Genomic DNA, 19,704 nt, shown 5'->3' on the forward strand with positions numbered 1-19,704 from the left:
TGTGGTGTCTCATTTTGACCTTTCCCGAACTCTTCTGGTTGGAGGCTTATTAGTTCTGTGTTACCAGGACCTCCTGTCGTAAAACAACTCATGCAAATGGGTTCCTATGGTGCCTGGCCAGGGTGGGCGGTTTCAGTCAGTGTGCTTCCCCTAACTATGGATCATCCTCTTCTACTTTTTAAGAAATTTCTGGCAGCACTGGCTCTTTATTTCAGCACTCAGGCTCCAGCACTTGGGCTTAGTTGCTCTGTGGCAAGTGGAAACTTAGTTCCCTGACCAGGGATCAAACCTGCATCCCCTGCATTGCAAGGCGGATTCTAAACCACTGGACCACCAGGGAAATCCGCTCAACTTCTTAAAAAATATATATATATTTTAGTGGTATATAAAAATACAAGATTGGGAACCACTAGTCTCTCTCTCTAATGTGAGACTGCTAGAAGTAGAAATGGCCTTAGAAGACCAGCAATTCTAAGGAAGGTAGGTTTAAATGAACTCGGATGATATAGGCCATCACTTTCCAAAATTATCTATATTAACTTTATGAAATTCAGTACTGAATTAGAAAAATTGGTATGCTTCAGGAGCAATGAAGGAGTAAACCAACAGAGGAAGATGTGGGATCCAGGGAACAAGAGATGCAACACAGGAGTGGTGAAGAGAAGTCCTAAGGACTTCCCCTGTGCCCTGCACCCAGGCAGCAACTAGTCAACAGAGGAAGCATAGGGGGAGAAAAGGGAGAGGAAAAGCAGGAAAGCAATGCTCCGCGAAAGGAAACTGATCGCACTAAACTCACAAGCCAAACAGTGAGCCGTAGTCACCTGCTCATCCTATCAGTATCCCAGCAAGGAGACGATGGTACCTGCGAGATAAGGCAGTGACCCAGAGCCAGTACTAACAGATGCCATCACCCCTAGGGCCAAAGAAGCAAGGAGAGGGAGAGGTTAGTGGAAACTGGAAGGAGTCGTGTGGAGCTGGTCACCATGAGGTTCAGTGACTTCTGGCTGAGGAACACATCTGACCTGAAGACACCTTGAAGGGAAGGACCCAAGGGAAAAAATACCCTGACCTCACACCTTCCTTTACTCTCTCCCATCTCCTGCTGCAGATACCACTGGCCAAACCAACAGATCCCAGAGGTCACAGGAAGCCCGCTGATGTAGTCCGTACAGCTTTCTTGAGCAGGAGGGTAGGGTGAGGGAAGCAAAGATTTGGAGGGACAAATGGAAGACATCTAGAGCACACATAATGATATACATACTGATCAACAGGTAAAATTTTGCAAATTTTCACTCAAAATTTACAAAAATAGTATTTGGAGGATGGGTGGGAGAAGAGGGAATATAGTGTAAAATAGCTATATCTCAGTCATGGAAGAAGTCAGTAATGTTTACAGCTGATAGCTCCCAAAACTGTATACATGTATCACTTAGAAATATGAAGATAAGTCATGAGATAAAAGCAACAGCTAAATGAGTAAATCCTTTGGGGACTATGAGAATAAGGATATCATAAACCTTGCAATATTATTTGGTTTTTAATAAATGGTATGTTTAATAAAAACTATTTTTAACAAAGTTGCTAGACGCCTGTAGGAAAAGCTAATAGTGGTTACCATCTTTGGAGCCAGAATAAAGGAATGAGAGTTGAGAAAGAACATTCATTCTTCATTTAACCTGTCCTTGCATTGCTCTACTATGAACATCTGCTACTTTCACAATATAGTTTTTAATACCTTAAAAAGCAATCCAAATTAATCAACTGGATTTAGCTAACAGAAATTTATCTAATCCCTCAGGTGCGCTGGGGTAGAAAAGCTGAAACAGACTCATTTCTATCAAAGGAAGTTCAAGGTGGATCAATGACTTAACCAGACACAGTTTAACAGAGCCTCAGTTAAGATCCAGGACTTCATTGGGGACCCAAGGTGGGGAGTTCCTTCTAATTTCTCCTTGCTTCAGAGAGCACAAACATTATATAAAGATATGTCTTGTCATCTTTGAATATTTGTATATCTCAACAGTAGGGGGAAGAAGCCCAGGGATGAAAGACCATGCGGACAGGCCCAGACCAGCAAGTAACTTACCAGTCACATCACTATTGCTAAAAACCACTAATTTTAGGGTGTATTACTATGGAACAAAATAACTGACACAATCTAAATTTTTTTTAAAAAAAGAAGAAAGTATCACTGCCCCATAACTATCCTGATGCCATCACATTATTCCAATCCTGCTTTCCGAAGTGGTTAAAAATCTTGCTTTTAAATATCTAAAAGAAAAAAGAACAACAAGCTAAACTCAATATTTAATACATTTGTAGGAACAGAAGGAACAAAACAAGGATTAGAATTTTATATTACACATTAAACATTTATGTAAAAGATGCTCCATTTTTCAGAGAGGTTTCCCCTATTCCTCTGTCTTTTCTATCTTCCTCAGAGCAATAAATAGTAATTACTATTCTCACAGATAAGCTACTCCTTTGAGTTGGACAGTAATTACATCTTTATTTCAAGTCATTATCATTTCCCAAAACTACTTTTCATTTGACTGCACAGTCTCACTGCAATGTTTCACAGTAAAATTACACTCCTCAAATTTGAAGAGCCTGAATAAAAAAAGCTAGAGCCCCCAAGAATTTCTAGGTACTGACTTAGTAACAGTGTCTACTGGCACAAACCTTATATATTTATTCATATTTTTAAAACTGAAATAAAAGAAATGAAAACTACTTTAATGAAAAAGGAAATCAGAAATGAGGTTGTTAAATATAACTAGCTACATTTTAAATACAAATACCAGGTATTCCCTGATTAGCATAGGTAAATGTCTAAACTGTTAATATCTAACCCAAATTCTGGTCTTGGAAAAAGATCAGAGACAATTACAAAGAAGGTGCTTCATAGTATCAGGTCCATTTTTATAACAATGAGATCCTTCGGGACAATCAGTTTAGTCTTTCTTTTTATCACACATTTCTGTTGGTCCTCTTGTTGGTAATCCATTTATGTCTGCACCCTAAAATGAAAAAACATTTTAGATATCATTACAACAAAAAGACATTATAAGAGATATTCTCTTTAAAAACACAAACTTCAGAATGAAAAACCTACTGGAAACGTGCAGGATGGCTACATTCATGCAGGTGATTGAACTGAATAATCACCAACACGAAAGAAAACACAGCTGTCTAAATATTCATTAAAAAAAGTAACTGCATTACAAGACGAAAACCTCTATGAATCTACTCATTACATCTCTTATCAAAGTTATAAATCAGAGAAACGGGCTTATTCAGAACCATCTTTTGTCCTCTGTTAGCTATTTACCACTACTCTTACCAGACAGGAAATACTGTTACTATCTTGTAAGTAGCCAATGAATAAATCAGAGGACTTATTTAAAACCTTAATTTAAAGCAAGTGTTAATCATAAATAGAAAATTCCAAACCCCTATTTTAAAAAATAGAGAAATTTAGAATTTGGTATTTTTTTTCTTTTGAACTTTTTCTTTTATATTGGAGTAGAGCTGATTAACAATGTTGTGAGAGTTTCAGGTGGACAGTGAAGGGACTCAGCCATACATATACATGCATCCACTCTCCCCCAAAACCCCCTCGAATCCAGGCTGCCACATAACACTGAGCAGAGTTCCGTGTGCTATACAGTAGGTCCTTGTTGGTTATCCATTTAAAAATAGCAGTGTGTATACGTCCATCCCAAACTCTCTAACTTTTCTCTCTGGCGACCGTAAGTTTGTTTTGTAAGTCTGTCTCTGTTTTGTATGTCTGTCTCTGTTTTGTAAGTTCATTTGTATCATTTATTTTTAGATTGCACATATAAGGGATATCATATGGTATTTCTCCTTCTCTGGAAATTTAAACATATTAATGAAGCTTCTGGTTCTAAGAACTTGACTTCCCAAAAGTCACGATTTTACCCTGAGTGTACCACCCCCGCCCATTCAAGGCATTTTAATGCTCTTACCTTATAGTCTACTTTGCCTTTGTTTTTATCATTGGTTTCTCGTATAGCTTTCCGAGGCCACATACGGCTAACAAAGGGGGAGATCAGAGGGTATATATATGGCTCCAGGAACTTTTTGTAGACCCAGAGCAGAACTGGAATGACGATGCAGGGAATGCACACCATTGTCCCGGATGTGAGTTCCTAAACTACTGACAAACAGCAGAAAAAAACAACTTAGTTCATTACAGATTAATGGCTCAAGGAATTTACCTACATTAAAATACATGAAAAGACTTATTTCTACACTGAAGGAAAAACTTAAATCACACTACAGGTACTATCGTAAAACAAGAGTCTATTCATAAAAATGATGCCATCTACAAGGGACAGGAGTTAAGAGGTGGCAGACTTGAAAATAAGAGTGAAGATAAGCCTGCCTCCAAAACTCTCCAATTTACTGTTTCACAACCATAAATTTGGTGACAAAGACAGGGCTTTCCAGGTGGCTCAGTGATAAGGAATCCGCCTATCAATGCAAGAAACATGGGTTCAGTCCCTGGGTGGGGAAGATCCCCTGGAGAAGGAGATGGCAACTCACTCTAGTATCCTTGCCTGGGAAATCCCAAGGACAGAGGAGCCTGGAGGGCTACAGTCTATGGGGTCATCCGACACTTCTTAGAACTGAGGATGAGGCAATTAAGCCCTTTACACACATCAACTCATTTAATCTTCAAAACACCTAGTGAGGTTGGGTACTCTGGCATTTCCATTTACATATAAAGAAAAGGAGTCACCAAAACGTTAAGGAATTCAGAGTAATTACTGGTGAATGAGTAAGCATTGTTAAACTAGGCAATTTAAAATGATTCACAATACAAGCAAGGAATGATATAGATAATCCAATCTGAAATAATGTAAATGTACATCAGGGAAGGACCACTATTTTACAAAGGATTCAGAACTGGATTCTTTAAAACAGTCCTTCTAGTCTCGGGTGGCACGAGTGGTGGGTAAAGAACCCGCCTGCAAAGGCGGGAGACAGAAGAGACACAGGTTGGGTCTCTTGAGTAGGCGGATCCCCTGGAGGAGGGCATGGCAACCCATTTCAGTATTTCTGCCTGGAGAATCCCATGGGTCCACAGGGTCACAAAGAGTCAGACGCGACTGAAGCCAAGTTAGCGCGCACACGTGAGAGCTAAATTAAAATAATTTAGGAATTTGCCAAAAACATTACGTTCCAAAATTTTAAAGAACATATCCTCTGGTCAAAGTAAACCAAAGAAGCATGAGTCTTTTTCAGCATTTTACAAGGAATCATTATTTTGGGCTACTAGACTTTTAGAATCTCATCTGAAGCGCTTCAGATTGGTTTAGGTCTTAAAAGTACCACAGCATAATAATCAAGCAGGAACCCGGGCAGCTGCCTGGATTTGAGACCTGCTTTCACTATTTTCTAGACAGTATTCCTGAGCACGTTATTTGACCAGACAGTGCCTTAATTCTTCCATGTGTAAAAAGAAGATATATATTAGTACCTATATGAAAGGGATGTAGTGTGGACTAGATAATAGGAATACAAAGCTCAGAACAGTGTCCGAATATGCTAAGTACTATTTAAGTGTTGTTACTATAAGGAAAAAAAAACCCCAAATTCAAAAGTTGTAACCTGTCCAAAGCCCACACTTTAGGTAACTAGAGCTGCCTAAAACCAGAACTCCTAATTCTGGTTTCCTAGCTAAATGCTCTTCCATTTTCCCTTCTCAAAACACACAATCATCATGTTATTCCCCTTTCTAACAAAGTTTAAAAAACAATGAAACCCTTCAAAACAACTGGCAATGCTACCAAGCACAAGGATAATACGATGACTTGAAACCGCTCCATCATAAAGATTCACGTTTCTAACCTACTTGAAATTGTTTTAAATAAATTCTCAAAACAATTACTACTAGTTACTTCTGTCATAATTATGGCTTAGAAAGGCCTAGAAACTGTGGCTTAGAAAGGTCCAGAGGTGGCTATGATAAATTGACAAAAAATTTTATTTACTGTCTCGAAGCCAATTCTCGAATATTACAACACAGTGAGATAAATGGATCGAAACTGTTGGAGGACAGGAATTTCTTTCATTCGACTTAGTCCAATACAATGAAACAGGAAAAAGCTGAAGCTCTATGAAAACAGGGAACAGCTGTGGAGGGGAAACGTCAGCTCCAGGAAGGAATCAGTCCTCCAGAAATCAGTCTGGAGACAAGAGAGCGGCCGAGTCAAAGGTAAGGACTGAGACAGGAGAGAAGAGAGAACGGGGGTGACGATAATAAAAAGTGATACCGACAGTTCAGGCCAGAGAGCGGATCCGGAGGTAAAAAGAGGCAGGAGCGGGTGGACGCGGGCGCAGGGCAGGCAAAGGGCGAGGTGGACGGGAGGCAGGCGCGCGAGGCTGGGGGGTGGAGTACCGTGAGGGCAGGAGAGCCGCGCTGCGCACCGAGGCCGCCGCCCACGCCGCCCCGATCCCCGCAGACCACTACCCGGTTCGGCTCACCGGCCACAAATCCCACGGGCACTATCCACGCTTCCGGAAAGAGGGTCGCAGGGACGCACCGCAGCCGAGCCAATGGCACCGCAGGAGGGGCTGACAAAGGCGCGTCTGCGTCAGCCTGACGACGGGCCGGACGTAACGGGGACGCCCGCCGGGGGCGTGGACGACTTCCGGCGCGGCCGCAGCCGTCAGTCGAGCCTGCAGGCGAGGCGGAATCGCTCGCTTTACTAGGTACCCCGTCGCCGAGGTAGACTCAGGACGCTGCGCCCGGAGGATGGCGCGTTTGCGAGCGGCTCACCACCTGTTTGAAAGCCTGCTTCACAGCGACGGCTAGGCTGCTTTCGAATGCAGCTCTGGCTGAGCTCCTCATCCTGTTCAGTCGCTGTCTCCGACTTTTTGCGACCCAACGGACTGTAGCCGGACAGGATCCTGTCCGTGGGATTTCCCGGCCAAGAATTCCAGAGTGGGTTGCCACTTCCTTCCCCACTACAAGGGTCTTAAATTCCAGAGCAGGGGAAATTAACATTCAAGTCAATTTTGAGAGGGATTTATCTTACAAAAAATGGCTGTACCACTTCACTCCCACTGGGACAGCTACAATCAGCTAGTCTTTGATTGCTCCTGGGCTTCCCTGATAGCTCAGCTGGTAAAGAATCTGCCTGCAATGCGGGAGACCTGGGTTTGATCCCTGGATTGGGAAAATCACCTGGAGAAGGGAACAGCTACCCACTGCAGTATTCTGGCCTGGAGAATCCCACGGACTGTGTGGTCTGTAGGGTCGCAGTCGGACACGACTGAAACTTTCACTGATCCTACAGTGCGGTAGCTCAAACAGTAAAGAACCTGCATGCGATGCAGACCAGGGTTCGATCCCTGGGTTGGAAAGTTCCTCTGGAAAAGAGAATGGCAATCCACTCCAGTATTCTTGCCTGAAGAATTCCATGGACAAAGCAGCCTGGCAAGCTACAGTCCGTGGGGTCCCAGGGTCGGACACGACTGAGCAGCTAACACACACATATTGCAGGTGGCACAGTAAATGCTACTGCTTTGGGAGTCCTGCAGCTCCTCCAATGTTCACTAAATTCAGTCCCTGGGTCAGGAGGATCCCCTGGAGGAAACCCATTCCAGTGTTCTTGATGGGATAATCCAATGGACAGAGGAGCCTGGCAGGCTGGTCCCTGAGGTTGTAAAGAAAAGGAAAGGAATGAAGCTAACACCTCATGCCACAACAAAAACCCTGAAAAAAAAAAAAACATGCTAAGGCAAAGATTGTGATTTCGATAAAAAGTCCAGAACAGGCAAATCAACATAAGCTCAGGGCTGGATTGGGTTAGGACGTGACAAGTCAACCACTGCTAAGGTTCCTCTTTGGGATACTGAAAAGCCTCTAAAACCCCAGTCAGTTATGGATGCATAACTCAATACAGTAAATGCTACTTTAGTAGCAGACTTAGGGTGCCTTAAGTTCAATAAAGTAGGTGGAAAAGAGAGTCAGAAATTTTCCCATGTTCTCAATTCCATTTTATACAAAGTACCAAAAGATGCAAAACAACCTGTTAATGAAAACTCATTTGATCCATTTTGTGCTAACACGTGAAATACATTTACTAATTAAGACAACCAACACTTTTACTTTTATTTGCATTTATTTTTTGCGGCATTTATTCCCGGGCCATAAGTTTTTGTTTCTTCAGTTTCTTCTGGGATATCTGGGGAAAAGAAAAAATAAAAGCAGTATTAGAAGAATGATTCCAGGATAAACACATCTTAAAGAAGAAGTTGTATCTCAATGAAGGTAATCGGAAATTTCATCATAAAGGGAATGAGTCCTTTGGTCTAGAGGTGGCGCGGAGAGAAAGGCAGCCAGGAGGCAATTATAGCAGTAAGAGAACGAAGACTACAGGCTGGGAGCCTAGCTGGAAATAACCAGGTGGCAAAAAAGGATGGAGGATAATATGTAAGAAAATCAACAGAAGACAGATCCATTAGGATTTGAGTCACTCCCGGGTTCCAGGCTAAAGAACTAAATATAATCATTTACTGAAAATAAGTTTCTTGGAGAAAGGGACTGCAGGGAGGAGGTTCCCCGTTCCAGATAAATTACACCTGAAGTGGACATGGCCATCTAGGCGTGGACATCAGCATATAATTACACAGTTTTAACACACTGAACAATGCGAAATTCCCACTCGCTATTAAGCAACTAATGAGGATAAGAAAGCTGTGGTACATACACACAATGGAATATTACTCAGCTATTAAAAAGAATGCATTTAAATTAGTTCTAATGAGGTGAATGAAACTGGAGCCTATTATACAGAGTGAAGTCAGTCAGAAAGAAAAACACCGATATAGTATATTAACGCATATATATGGAATTTAGAAAGATGCTAACGATAACCCTGTAATTGAGACAGCAAAAGAGACACAGATGTAAAGAACAGACTTTTGGACTCTGGGAGAACGCGAGGGTGGGATGATTTGAGAGAACAGCGTTGAAACACGTATATTATCGTATGTGAAACAGATCGCCAGTGCAGGTTCCATGCATGAGACAGGGTGCTCAGGGCTGGTGTACTGGGATGACCCTGAGGGATGGGATGGGGAGGGAGGTTCAGGATGGGGAACACATGTACACCCATGGCTGATTCATGTGAATGTATGGCAAAAACGACCACAACATTGTAATTAGCCTTCAACTAAAATAAATAAAAAATAATCTTCCAAGTTAAAAAAAAAAAAAAAAAAAACTAATTTGAGACTTATGAAAGCCAAAATAAAATGATTATAAAAGGTTGGTGGTTGCTCAGAATAGCTTCCTTTCATGGTTATTCCAAAGGTGTCCTAAGTTAGTCATCACAGCAACCACAATCTAATACGCCAAGTGAAACAGAGCAGAGACTAAGTAATTTACCTTTTTCTTCTGTGCAACCTCCTCTTCTGGTTTAGGAACAATCTGTTCTTTTTCAGTAAGGATCATCTCAATGTGGCATGGAGAGCTCATGTAGGGGTTGATCCGACCGTGAGCTCTGTAAGTCCTGCGCCGCATCTTGGGGGCTTTGTTCACTTGGATGTGCTCAATGACCAGAGAATCTACATCTAAGCCCTGGGAAAAGGGAGCAAAATCATGTAACATTTTTAAAAATTTTAAAATCAGGTAATACCTTTATCTAAACACCACAAACTGTATCATTCAAGTCCTTATAACTTTAAATAGCATATTTATTTTTTAAGAAAATTTCATTCTAAGTCCTCTCCCTTAAATCTAAGTAATTACCAAAACTCAGTGCTGGTAATTGCACCTATTTTATAAATGGTATTCATTAGGGAGTGGAGTTACAGGAATCTCAAAGGATCTATGTCTAAGCTTGATTTTAACAGCAAGGCTTAGCAGCTAGAAGGGCTACAGCTAAACAGACCTATATTAATTCCAGTTCTAACCCAGTTTTCCAAATGCAAAAAGGTAAAGGATAACTGCTCAAATGCATAAATCTGTTTATTTGGCACAGGATTTGTTCAGTTACACACTGCTGTTTTGACTTCTGAAATTTAACATCTCTCCATTATGAATGGAGGCAACAAACCACATGTCAATCATATGGTTCCTTTGTAACTGTATTTATTTGTATTTAAATACACCCTGTGAAGGGGTTCACAAACCTCAGTATAAAAAAGGCTTCCCTGGTGGCTCAGATGGTAAAGAATCTGCCTGCAATGCAGGAAACCTGGTTCAATCCCACTCCAGTATTCTTGCATGGAGAATTCCATGGACAGATGATCCTAGCCGGCTACAGTCCACGGGGTCACACAGTTGGACACTACTGAGCACTAACATTTACAGCACAAGGCTACAAACCCGTGGTAAAATACTCAAGGGGGAAAAAAAAAAAAGGCATTTCTCTTGCATGTACTGGGATTATGTCTGTGTGGGGGGGTAATTCTACAGTTTTAGGCTTGAAATTACTGCAGACCATGCTCCTGAAATGCTTTATAAAAAAAACCTTGTTTCCTGTTGGAAATTGAAAGTACATTTAAAATAGCCCTTTTAATGGGAACTTTTGTTACTTTCATCAAGTCAATCAAGGAAACAGATCCAGACAACTTTCACCCAGTCAATAACCCAAGTTGCATGTGTGAAGATGCTTATAGTGTGGGTACCTTAAGTTCAGCATTACTCTCTGCATTTTTGAGCATGTGTAGTAAAAATTCAGCACTCTTTTTGGGCCACCGACCCTGCGTCCAGCCCCACTGTTTAGCCTAAAAAACAAAACCAGAGAGTTTATTACTAATTTCCCTCAATTTAAATCAATGTTACAAGATGAATTGACTGCAACCAACATCAAGGTTGTTCAGAACATTTTTTTCATGGTTAATCCAAAGTTGTCCCAAAGGCTGTCATCACAGCAACCATAAGGAGCCTCAGTAAAGGAAGACATTGGCCATTTTTACTTCATCTACTCCCTCCCCTAACAAATTGTCTTTTTAAATGACAACTATGAATTCTTACCTGTGCACACCTACCAACTCCACCGTTGTAACGACGGAATGGCACACATTGCTTCTTTAAAGTGACATCCTTCAGATACTTGGTGGCTTTTCGGATATGCATACCCTTTATGGCCTGGGCAGTTTCACGAGTGTTCTAAACATAAATAATGTAAGCTGTGAGTTAACCATCCTTTAAAAAAATCAGATTCAAACAAATTCCAGTATTTTCAAAGTGTCAACTTTTATCAAGAGCCAAATCCTTCCCATTCTTGAAACATAATACACAATCTGTTATGAGCCAGGGAGGCTTGGTTTGAAGGTGGAGAAATGTGAATCCTAAACCTGTTTATTCACTGTTAATATATTCTCCATTATCTTGTAAACTACAATTACGTTTCCCATATCTTGATCTGTGCACTAGGTTCTCAAGCAGTTCTCTGGTAATTTTACCCAATTCCACAAATCCTAAGTCAAAGCGTTGTTTATTAAAAGGTGGCTGCTCAGAAATGATTTATTTTCACGGTGAATCCAAAGGTGTCCTAAGAAACACATCATTGCAGCTACCTTTTTAGAATGGTTAAAAAATACTCAAGGAACAACTCTTTCAGAGCATAACTACGATTCACATACCTTAAAATGAACACGAAGATTTGAACCTCTTGATTTGCATGCTAAAAAATACCGGAAAAAATTTTTTTTGGTTAATCTTGGTATCTGGGTGCCTCATAGTCCCAAATAAGAAATGTTGCTTGCTCACTTACATTTTGTGGGGTTTTCTGGGTCAAGTGAATAGCGCACCATTTTTAGGGGTCACCTGGGAGCAAGAATAACTGTCAACATATATTTACAACAACTCACAGTTTAATATTTATGTACTATAAACTCTGTCCACAGCTGCTCAGAGAGTAGTTGTTTTCATTATTAATCCAAAGGTGTCCTAAGAAATGCCATCATTGCAGCCATCCTCCTCTCAATCCAGTTTCATCTCAGCTACAACCACCAGTTGCCTACAGCAGCGTTGACACTACTAACACTAGTGACACGGACGCCCTTCCCCTAACCCTCTTGAAGAAAGCACAGCCTGTTTCCATCCAAATCTGGATCTAAGTATCCGTGCGGAGGAGCCCAGCGCCCTGCTCAGCATCAGATCCGTCAGGTCAAAGTTAACTCGACCCAACGACACCCCTCTACAAGCTCCCTCTACAGTAACCTCCTTTACTCACACAGATTCCAAGAAAGCCAAGCTTTCCACACACTCTTAGGGTATTATTCGCGTTAAGCGTAGCTCAACTCACGTTCAGCCACTGAGTAAACCTCGACCCGACTTGATCTTATTCCTCCCCAAAACTTTCTCTCCATTCGGCCCCGAATGCGCTGCGTTCACGGCCCCCACTCACCGCGAGACACTGGCCCTCAGGAGTCGGCACCGACCAGAGCCGGCCTCTAACCTCGTCACCCCCATTCTCGCCCACTGCGGCCTGTAGAGGCCCGATAGAAGAGGGGAGCCGAACCGAGGGCTCCGACACGTCCCCCCGCACAGGACTGCTCCACCACGGAGGAATCAGTAGCCGCGAGAGTCCTCCTTCTGAGGGTCTCGAAATTGGCGCCGAGAGTGCCAGGATGGCAGGGATTACCGGAGGATTCATCACTAGAGAAAGATGCCGAAGAGACACTCACCTCAGGCCGCTTACCGGAAAAGGAAGAGCAGTGGCTCATGGGAGAATTCATGAGAACTCGACATCTCGCGAGAGTCCTAGCCTAAAGAAACGAGATTTGTAGAGGTGGGGGAAGGCGGAGGAGAAAGGGAATGTGGAAATTGTTTGAGAAGATCTGAAAACGAATTAGAGGCTTAGGGACCGTGTCAAAATTCTCCTTTTTTGTATACAGAAATAAATTATGTATTTTTAATATCTGTTAATTAAAAAGAGGTTTGTACAGAAACAGAGTCACAGACTTAGAAAACGAAATTATAGTTACCAAGGGGGAAGTGTAGGTGGGGAGGGATAGTTAGGGAGTTTGGGAATGACATATACACACTGCTCTATTTAAAATGTATAACCAGCAAGGACCTACTGTATAGCACAGGGAACTCTGCTCAGTATAATGTAACAACCTAAATGGGAAAGAACTTTGAAAAAAAATACATATGTAGAAGTATAACTGAATCATTTCGCTGTACATCTGAAATTAACATAACATACTTAATCAAGGATAAGTGAAGTCTCTCAGTCATGTCCGACTCTTTGCGACCCCATGGACTGTAGCCTACCAGGCTCCTCCGTCCATGGGATTTTCCAGGCAATTATACTGGAATGGGTTGCCATTTCCTTCACCAGGAGGTCTTCCCAACCCAGGGATTGAACCCTGGTCTCCCGCATTGCAGGCAGACTCTTTACCATCTGAGCCACCAGGGAAGTGAAATGAGGTAATCAAGGATACTCCAATATAAAAACAAAGGGAAACAAGTTTGTAGTTCTAGGACAATACTACATAGTATTTAGGTATAGACGATACATTTATTCATCGAGATTCACTAGGTGTGGTTATGTGATTATATGAAAATGATTTGTAAAGGGACAATTCGCTGTTGTTGTTGTTGTTTTGCAACACCATGGAATGTAGCCCACCAGGCTCCTCTGTTCATGGGATTTCCCAGGCAAGAATACTGGAGTGGGTTGCCATCCCCTTCTCCAGTAGATCTTTGTGACCCAGTGATTAAACCCTCATCACCTGCATTGGCAGAAAGTTCTCTACCACTGACCAACAGTTCAGTTCAGTCGCTCAGTCATGTCTGACTCTTTGCGACCCCATGAATCGCAGCACGCCAGGCCTCCTTGTCCATCACCAACTCCCAGAGTTCACTCAGATCATGTCCATCGAGTCAGTGATGCCATCCAGCCATCTCATCCTCTGTCGTCCCCTTCTCCTCCTGCCCCCAATCCTTCCCAGTATCAGAGTCTTTTCCAATGAGTCAACTCTTCGCATGAGGTGGCCAAAGTACTGGAGTTTCAGCTTTAGCATCATTCCTTCCAAAGAAATCCCAGGACTGATCTCCTGTAGAATGCACTGGTTGGATCTCCTCGCAGTCCAAGGGGCTCCCACTGACCACCAGGGAAGCCCAAAAAGAAAAATTAGGGAGATCCAAAGGATGGGATGTAATTATGTTAGTCATAAATTCTCAGTTTGAGAATATCACATAATCAATTGTAAAGCAGCGCATGTAAAGTATGTACTAACTGAAGCGTCTGGTTCAAGATTGCCATCTGGTTTCCCCACTGCAACTTGTAGATTTTCATATGGCAAAAGATAACTGTTCCTTGAAAATAAAAATGCCAAGGTGCATTTTCTCACCCAGGTCATCTTACTGGTTATTCACTTAGAGTCACTGGTGCTGTTAAGAGTTAGCTTTGGGTCTTCCTTTTATAGCCTCAGTGACTTTTCTGTAAAATTTAAGTGAACTCTTTAAATTGTATTTGATATACATATTTTCCTCCAATCTGTTTAGTTAAACATTGAAGTTCAAACTTCTGTCTTAAATTTAACATGTTTCTCCACTATGAATGTTGGCAACAAACCACACAGCAATCATATTGGTTCCTTTGTAATAGTATTTTATTATTTGTATTTAAAAAATACAGGAGTTCCCTGGTGGCTCAGAAGGTGAAGAATCCGCCTGCAATGTGGGAGACCTGGGTTTAATCCCTGGGTTGGGAAGATACCCTGGAAGAGGACATGGCAACCCACTCCAGTGTTCTTGCCTGGAGAATCCCCATGGACAGAGGAGCCTGGTAGGCTACAGTCCATGGGGTCACAAAGAGTCGGACACAACTGAGAGACTAAACACACACACACAAAATATCCTGTGAAGCGGTTCACAAACCATAGTATAAAAAAGGTCCATGGCACAAATTTACAAACCCTTGGGAAAATACTCAAGGGAAAAAAAGGATTTCTTTTGCATGTACTGGGAAAAGTATATTTTAATTTTACTATTTTTATTTCTAAGAAATCTTAATTATTAAAGCAATTGTGTACTGCAAATAGGGGTCATCCTTAGCAATCAGTTGACTTGTTCATTTAGCCATTCAATGAATATTCATCGAACACTTATATGCCTGCCATTGTGCTAGATGTTGCTGCTGCTGCTGCTGCTGCTGCTAAGTTGCTTCAGTCATGTCTGACTCTGTGCAACCCCATAGATGGCAGCTCACCAGGCTCCCCCATCCCTGGGATTCTCCAGGCAAGAACACTGGAGTGGGTTGCCATTTTCTTTTCCAATGCATGAAGGTGAAAAGTGAAAGTGAATTCGCTCAGTCGTGTCCGACTCTTAGCGACCCCATGGACTGTAGCCTACCAGGCTCCTCCGTCCATGGGATTTTCCAGGCAAGAGTACTGGGGTGGGGTGCCATTGCCTTCTCCAGTGCTGGATGTTATGCTCTAACAAATACTATGAGAGCCTCGGCTGCCAAGGAACCCACAGTCATAGAATGAGGGTAGGGACAGAGAGATAGGTAACTAGGAGGTGAACAGCCAGTTAGAATAGAGTGTGAAATCGCTAAAGTAGGGTTAACATGCAGAGTAGGAAAGCCTCTCCTGAGTGGACGACATGGCAACTGCACCATGAATGACCAGAAGGAGCTAGCTGGTCATGACAATACAGTAAGAGAGAAACAATTAACTATTGCCAGCAAGAAAATTCTGCTATGGGAACTGCAAGCGTTTGGATTCCTTTTGGTTGTGGGTGGGGAGAGGTAAGGGTGAGTGGCAAACCTGATCTGGAGGGAGCCTATTTATCTGTCAAGGAGTTTTGAATTTAACTTAAGGTCAACGGGCTTCCCTTGTGGCTCAGCTGGTAAAGAATCCACCTGCAGTATAGGAGACCTGGGTTTGATCCTTGAGTTGGGAAGATCCCCTGGAGAAGGGAAAGGCTACCCACTCCAGTATTCTGGCCTGGAGAATTCCATGGACTGTCTAGTCCTTGGGGTCGCAGAGTCAGACATGACTGAGCAACTTTCATCTTCAAGGTCAACGAGGGACTTCTGAAAGTGTTTAAACCTATGGGGATGGGCATGGGCAAGGTGACCTGATCAGATTCACTTTTGAAAAGATCACTCTATAGCAAGAAATTTGGGATGCCTCAGGGGCAAGGCCAGAGGCTGGCAAAAGATGGGAGTGGCTTGAACTGATGAGGTTCAGTTTAATTTTTTTTGGCAAAGAGAACGGAGAGTGGTAGATGAATTCAAGAAATTTTGGTAAAAGTCACATGATTTTGTGGTTGTAAGCTGTAAAAGTTGGTACCTTCATTAGCCTCCCTAAGTGTGCTGCCAGCCCATAGCTGAGCCTGTAACACAGTCTTCCACTTCTCTCAGTACAGGGATATCTCTGAGATATTTTGAGTTCAGTTTCAGAGCACTATGATAGAGCAAGTCACATGGATTTTTTTGGTTTCCCAGTGCATGTAAAAGTTGCATCTTCCCCGGTGGTACAATGGACAAAAATCTGCCTGCCAATGCAGGGGACACAGGTTCAACCCCTGGTCTGGGAAGATTCCACAGGGCACAGAACAGCTGAGCCCAGGTGCCACAGCTACTGAAGCCTGTACACTCTATGGCCTGTAAGCCACAATTAATGAGCCCCTGTATTCCAACTACTGAAGCACACAAGCCTAGAGCTGGTGCTCCACAACAAGAGAAGCCACTGCAATAAGCCTGTGTACTGCAACTAGAGGAAGGCTGTGTGCAGCAATGAAGACCTAGCGTGGCCAAAACTAAATAAACCAGTGTGTACGTGTCAAAAAAAAAAAGAAGAAATAAAAAATGTTACGTCATTGAGAATTCCCTGGCGACCCAGTGGTTAGGACTCCTATCTTCCACTGCTGGGGGCCTGGGTTCCATCCCTGGTGAGAGAACTATTATCCTACAAGCTGAGTGGCTTAGCCAAAAAAGAAAAACAAAAAGTTATTTCTACATGATACTGTAATCTATTAAATGCAATAAATAACATTGCAAAGATTCCGTAGATAGAGGTCAGCAAAGAGTTGGACAAGGCTTAGCGACTAACACTTTCACTTTAAAGAAAGCTATGAAAAACCTAGACAGTATACGAAAAAACAGAGACATCACTTTGTCAACAAAGGTCCATTTTTTCCAGTAGCCATGTGCCAATGTAAGAGTGAACCATAAAGAAGGCTGAATGGTGAAGAATTGATGCTTTCGAACTGTGGTGCTGAAGAAGACTCTTGAGAGGCCCTTGGACTGCAAGGAGATCAAACCAGTCAATTCTAAAGGAAATCAATCCTGAATATTCATTGGAAAGACTGATGCTGAAGCTGAAGCTCCAATACTTTGGCCGCCTAATGCAAAGAGCTGACTTATTAGAAAAGAACCTGATGCTGGGAAAGATTGAGGGCAGGAGGAGGAGGGGACGACAGAAGATGAGGTGCTTGGATGGCATTGTCAACTCAATGAGCATGAGTTTGAGCAAGCTATGGGAGATGGTGAAGGACAGGGAAGCCTGGCATGCTGCAGTCCATGGCGTTGCAACGAGTTGGACACAACTAAGCTACTGAAATCTATCTGTCAGATCTAGGCCCTTAAATCTATTTCTCACTTCCACTGTATAATCATAAGGGATTTGATTTAGGTCATACCTGAATGGTCTAGTGGTTTTCCCTACTTTCTTCAATTTCAGTCTGAATTTGGCAATAAGGAGTTCATGATCTGAGCCACAGTCAGCTCCTGGCCTTGTTTTTGCTGACTGTATAGAGCTTCTCCATCTTTGGCTGCAAAGAATATAATCAATCTGATTTTGGTGTTGACCATCTGGTGATGTCCATGTATAGAGTCTTCTCTTGTGTTGTTAGAAGAGGGTCTTTGTTATGACCAGTGCATTTTCTTGGCAGAACTCTATTAGTCTTTGCCCTGCTTCATTCTGTATTCCAAGGCCAAATTTGCCTGTTACTCCAGGTGTTTCTTGACTTCCTACTCTTGCATTTCAGTCCCCTATAATGAAAAGGACATCTTTTTTGGGTGTTAGTTCTAAAAGGTCTTGTAGGTCTTCGTAGAACCATTCAGCTTCAGCTTCTTCAGCGTTACTGGTTGGGGCATAGACTTGGATTACTGTGATATTGAATGGTTTGCCTTGGAAACGAACAGAGATCATTCTGTCGTTTTTGATATTGCATCCAAGTACTGCATTTCAGACTCTTTTGTTGACCATGATGGCTACTCCATTTCTTCTAAGGGATTCCTGCCTGCAGTAGTAGATATAATGGTCATCGGAGTTAAATTCACCCATTCCAGTCCATTTTAGTTTGCTGATTCCTAGAATGTCAACATTCACTCTTGCCATCTCTTGTTTGACCACTTCCAGTTTGCCTTGATTCATGGACCTGACATTCCACGTTCCTATGCAAATTGCTCTTTACAGTATTGGACCTTGCTTCTATCACCAGTCACATCCACAGCTGGGTATTCTTTTTGCTTTGACTTCATCCCTTCATTCTTTCTCGGGTTATTTCTCCACTGATGTCCAAGAGCATATTGGGCACCTACTGACCTGGGGAGTTCCTCTTTCAGTATCCTATCATTTTGCCTTTTCATACTGTTCATGGGGTTCTCAAGGCAAGAATACTGAAGTGGTTTGCCACTCCCTTCTCCAGTGGACCACGTGCCTGATGAACTATGGAATGAGGTTCATGACATTGTACAGGAGACAGGGATCAAGACCATCCCCATGGAAAAGAAATGCAAAAAAGCAAAATGGCTATCTGGGAAGGCCTTACAAATAGCTGTGAAAAGAAAAGAAGCAAAAAGCAAAGGAGAAAAGGAAAGATATAAGCATCTGAATGCAGAGTTCCAAAGAATAGCAAGAAGAGATAAGAAAGCCTTCTTCAGCGATCAATGCAAAGAAATAGAGGAAAACAACAGAATGGGAAAGACTAGAGATCTCTTCAAGAAAATTAGAGATACCAAGGGAATATTTTATGCAAAGATGGGCTCGATAAAGGACAGAAATGGTATGGACCTAACAGAAGCAGAAGATATTAAGAAGAGATGGCAAGAATACACAGAAGAACTGTACAAAAAAGATCTTCACGACCCAGATAATCACGATGGTGTGATCACTGACCTAGAGCCAGACATTCTGGAATGTGAAGTCAAGTGGGCCTTAGAAAGCATCACTACGAACAAAGCTAGTGGAGGTGATGGAATTCCAGTTGAGCTATTTCAAATCCTGAAAGATGATGCTGTGAAACTGCTGCACTTAATATGCCAGCAAATTTGGAAAACTCAGCAGTGGTCACAGGACTGGAAAAGGTCAGTTTTCATTCCAATCCCAAAGAAAGGCAATGCCAAAGAATGCTCAAACTACCTCACAATTGCATTCATCTCACACGCTAGTAAAGTAATGCTTAAAATTCTCCAAGCCAGGCTTCAGCAATATGTGAACCATGAACTTCCTGATGTTCAAACTGGTTTTAGAAAAGGCAGAGGAACCAGAGATCAAATTGCCAACATTCGCTGGATCATCGAAAAAGCAAGAGAGTTCCAGAAAAACATCTATTTCTGCTTTATTGACTATGCCAAAGCCTTTGACTGTGTGGATCACAATAAACTGTGGAACATTCTGAAAGAGATGGGAATACCAGACCACCTGACGTGCCTCTTGAGAAATTTGTATGCAGGTCAGGAAGCAACAGTTAGA

The 19,704-nt window shown here is 42.3% G+C and overlaps 2 protein-coding genes and 4 non-coding genes across 10 annotated transcripts; all 6 read right to left on the minus strand.

Moving 5' to 3' along the window:
- Window positions 1-1,210: 1,210 nt before the first annotated feature.
- C24H18orf32 (chromosome 24 C18orf32 homolog) lies at window positions 1,211-6,620 on the minus strand. 4 transcript variants are annotated; one of them, NM_001195062.1, is made up of 3 exons: window positions 6,428-6,555; window positions 3,990-4,180; window positions 1,211-3,020 (listed from the first exon to the last, which is right to left on the minus strand). In NM_001195062.1, exons 2-3 carry the CDS (start codon window positions 4,152-4,154, stop codon window positions 2,955-2,957), a joined length of 231 nt encoding a protein of 76 aa, NP_001181991.1. In that variant the 5' UTR covers window positions 4,155-4,180; window positions 6,428-6,555; the 3' UTR covers window positions 1,211-2,954. The 4 variants fall into 4 exon arrangements, with proteins under 4 accessions (NP_001181991.1, XP_010817241.1, XP_010817242.1 ...); XM_010818939.4 differs by having other exon boundaries at window positions 2,296-3,020; window positions 3,990-4,177; window positions 6,514-6,620; XM_010818940.4 differs by having other exon boundaries at window positions 2,296-3,020; window positions 6,514-6,620.
- A 1,517-nt stretch (window positions 6,621-8,137) lies between these two features.
- Window positions 8,138-12,700, minus strand: RPL17 (ribosomal protein L17). Of its 2 annotated transcripts, NM_001034459.2 has the most exons (7): window positions 12,676-12,700; window positions 11,760-11,812; window positions 11,629-11,669; window positions 11,018-11,152; window positions 10,669-10,767; window positions 9,425-9,616; window positions 8,138-8,219 (listed from the first exon to the last, which is right to left on the minus strand). In NM_001034459.2, exons 2-7 carry the CDS (start codon window positions 11,797-11,799, stop codon window positions 8,172-8,174), a joined length of 555 nt encoding a protein of 184 aa, NP_001029631.1. In that variant the 5' UTR covers window positions 11,800-11,812; window positions 12,676-12,700; the 3' UTR covers window positions 8,138-8,171. The 2 variants fall into 2 exon arrangements, with proteins under 2 accessions (NP_001029631.1, XP_024840017.2); XM_024984249.2 differs by lacking the exons at window positions 8,138-8,219; window positions 12,676-12,700 and having other exon boundaries at window positions 9,383-9,616; window positions 11,760-11,865.
- LOC112444251 (small nucleolar RNA SNORD58) lies at window positions 9,312-9,375 on the minus strand. The gene has a single exon (XR_003032503.1). It is a non-coding gene; the product is annotated as a small nucleolar RNA SNORD58 (small nucleolar RNA).
- LOC112444254 (small nucleolar RNA SNORD58) lies at window positions 10,855-10,917 on the minus strand. Its single transcript, XR_003032506.1, has one exon. It is a non-coding gene; the product is annotated as a small nucleolar RNA SNORD58 (small nucleolar RNA).
- On the minus strand, window positions 11,494-11,558 carry LOC112444252 (small nucleolar RNA SNORD58). Its single transcript, XR_003032504.1, has one exon. It is a non-coding gene; the product is annotated as a small nucleolar RNA SNORD58 (small nucleolar RNA).
- Window positions 11,892-11,957, minus strand: LOC112444253 (small nucleolar RNA SNORD58). The gene has a single exon (XR_003032505.1). It is a non-coding gene; the product is annotated as a small nucleolar RNA SNORD58 (small nucleolar RNA).
- Window positions 12,701-19,704: the final 7,004 nt, after the last annotated feature.

This window comes from Bos taurus, chromosome 24 (genome assembly GCF_002263795.3).
Source record: "Bos taurus isolate L1 Dominette 01449 registration number 42190680 breed Hereford chromosome 24, ARS-UCD2.0, whole genome shotgun sequence".
Taxonomy (NCBI): Eukaryota; Metazoa; Chordata; class Mammalia; order Artiodactyla; family Bovidae; genus Bos; species Bos taurus.

Coding starts and splice junctions, on each gene's coding strand:
- C24H18orf32 (NM_001195062.1), bottom strand. CDS start 4,154: ATGGTGTGCATTCCCTGCATCGTCATTCCAGTTCTGCTCTGGGTCTAC. Junction 3,021..3,989: donor AAGGCAAAGTAGACTATAAG/GTAAGAGCATTA, acceptor TTTTCATTTTAG/GGTGCAGACATAAATGGATT.
- RPL17 (NM_001034459.2), bottom strand. CDS start 11,799: ATGGTGCGCTATTCACTTGACCCAGAAAACCCCACAAAAT. Junction 11,670..11,759: donor CCCAGAAAACCCCACAAAAT/GTAAGTGAGCAA, acceptor GGTATTTTTTAG/CATGCAAATCAAGAGGTTCA. Junction 9,617..10,668: donor AGAGTAATGCTGAACTTAAG/GTACCCACACTA, acceptor CCCTTTTCCCAG/GGCTTAGATGTAGATTCTCT.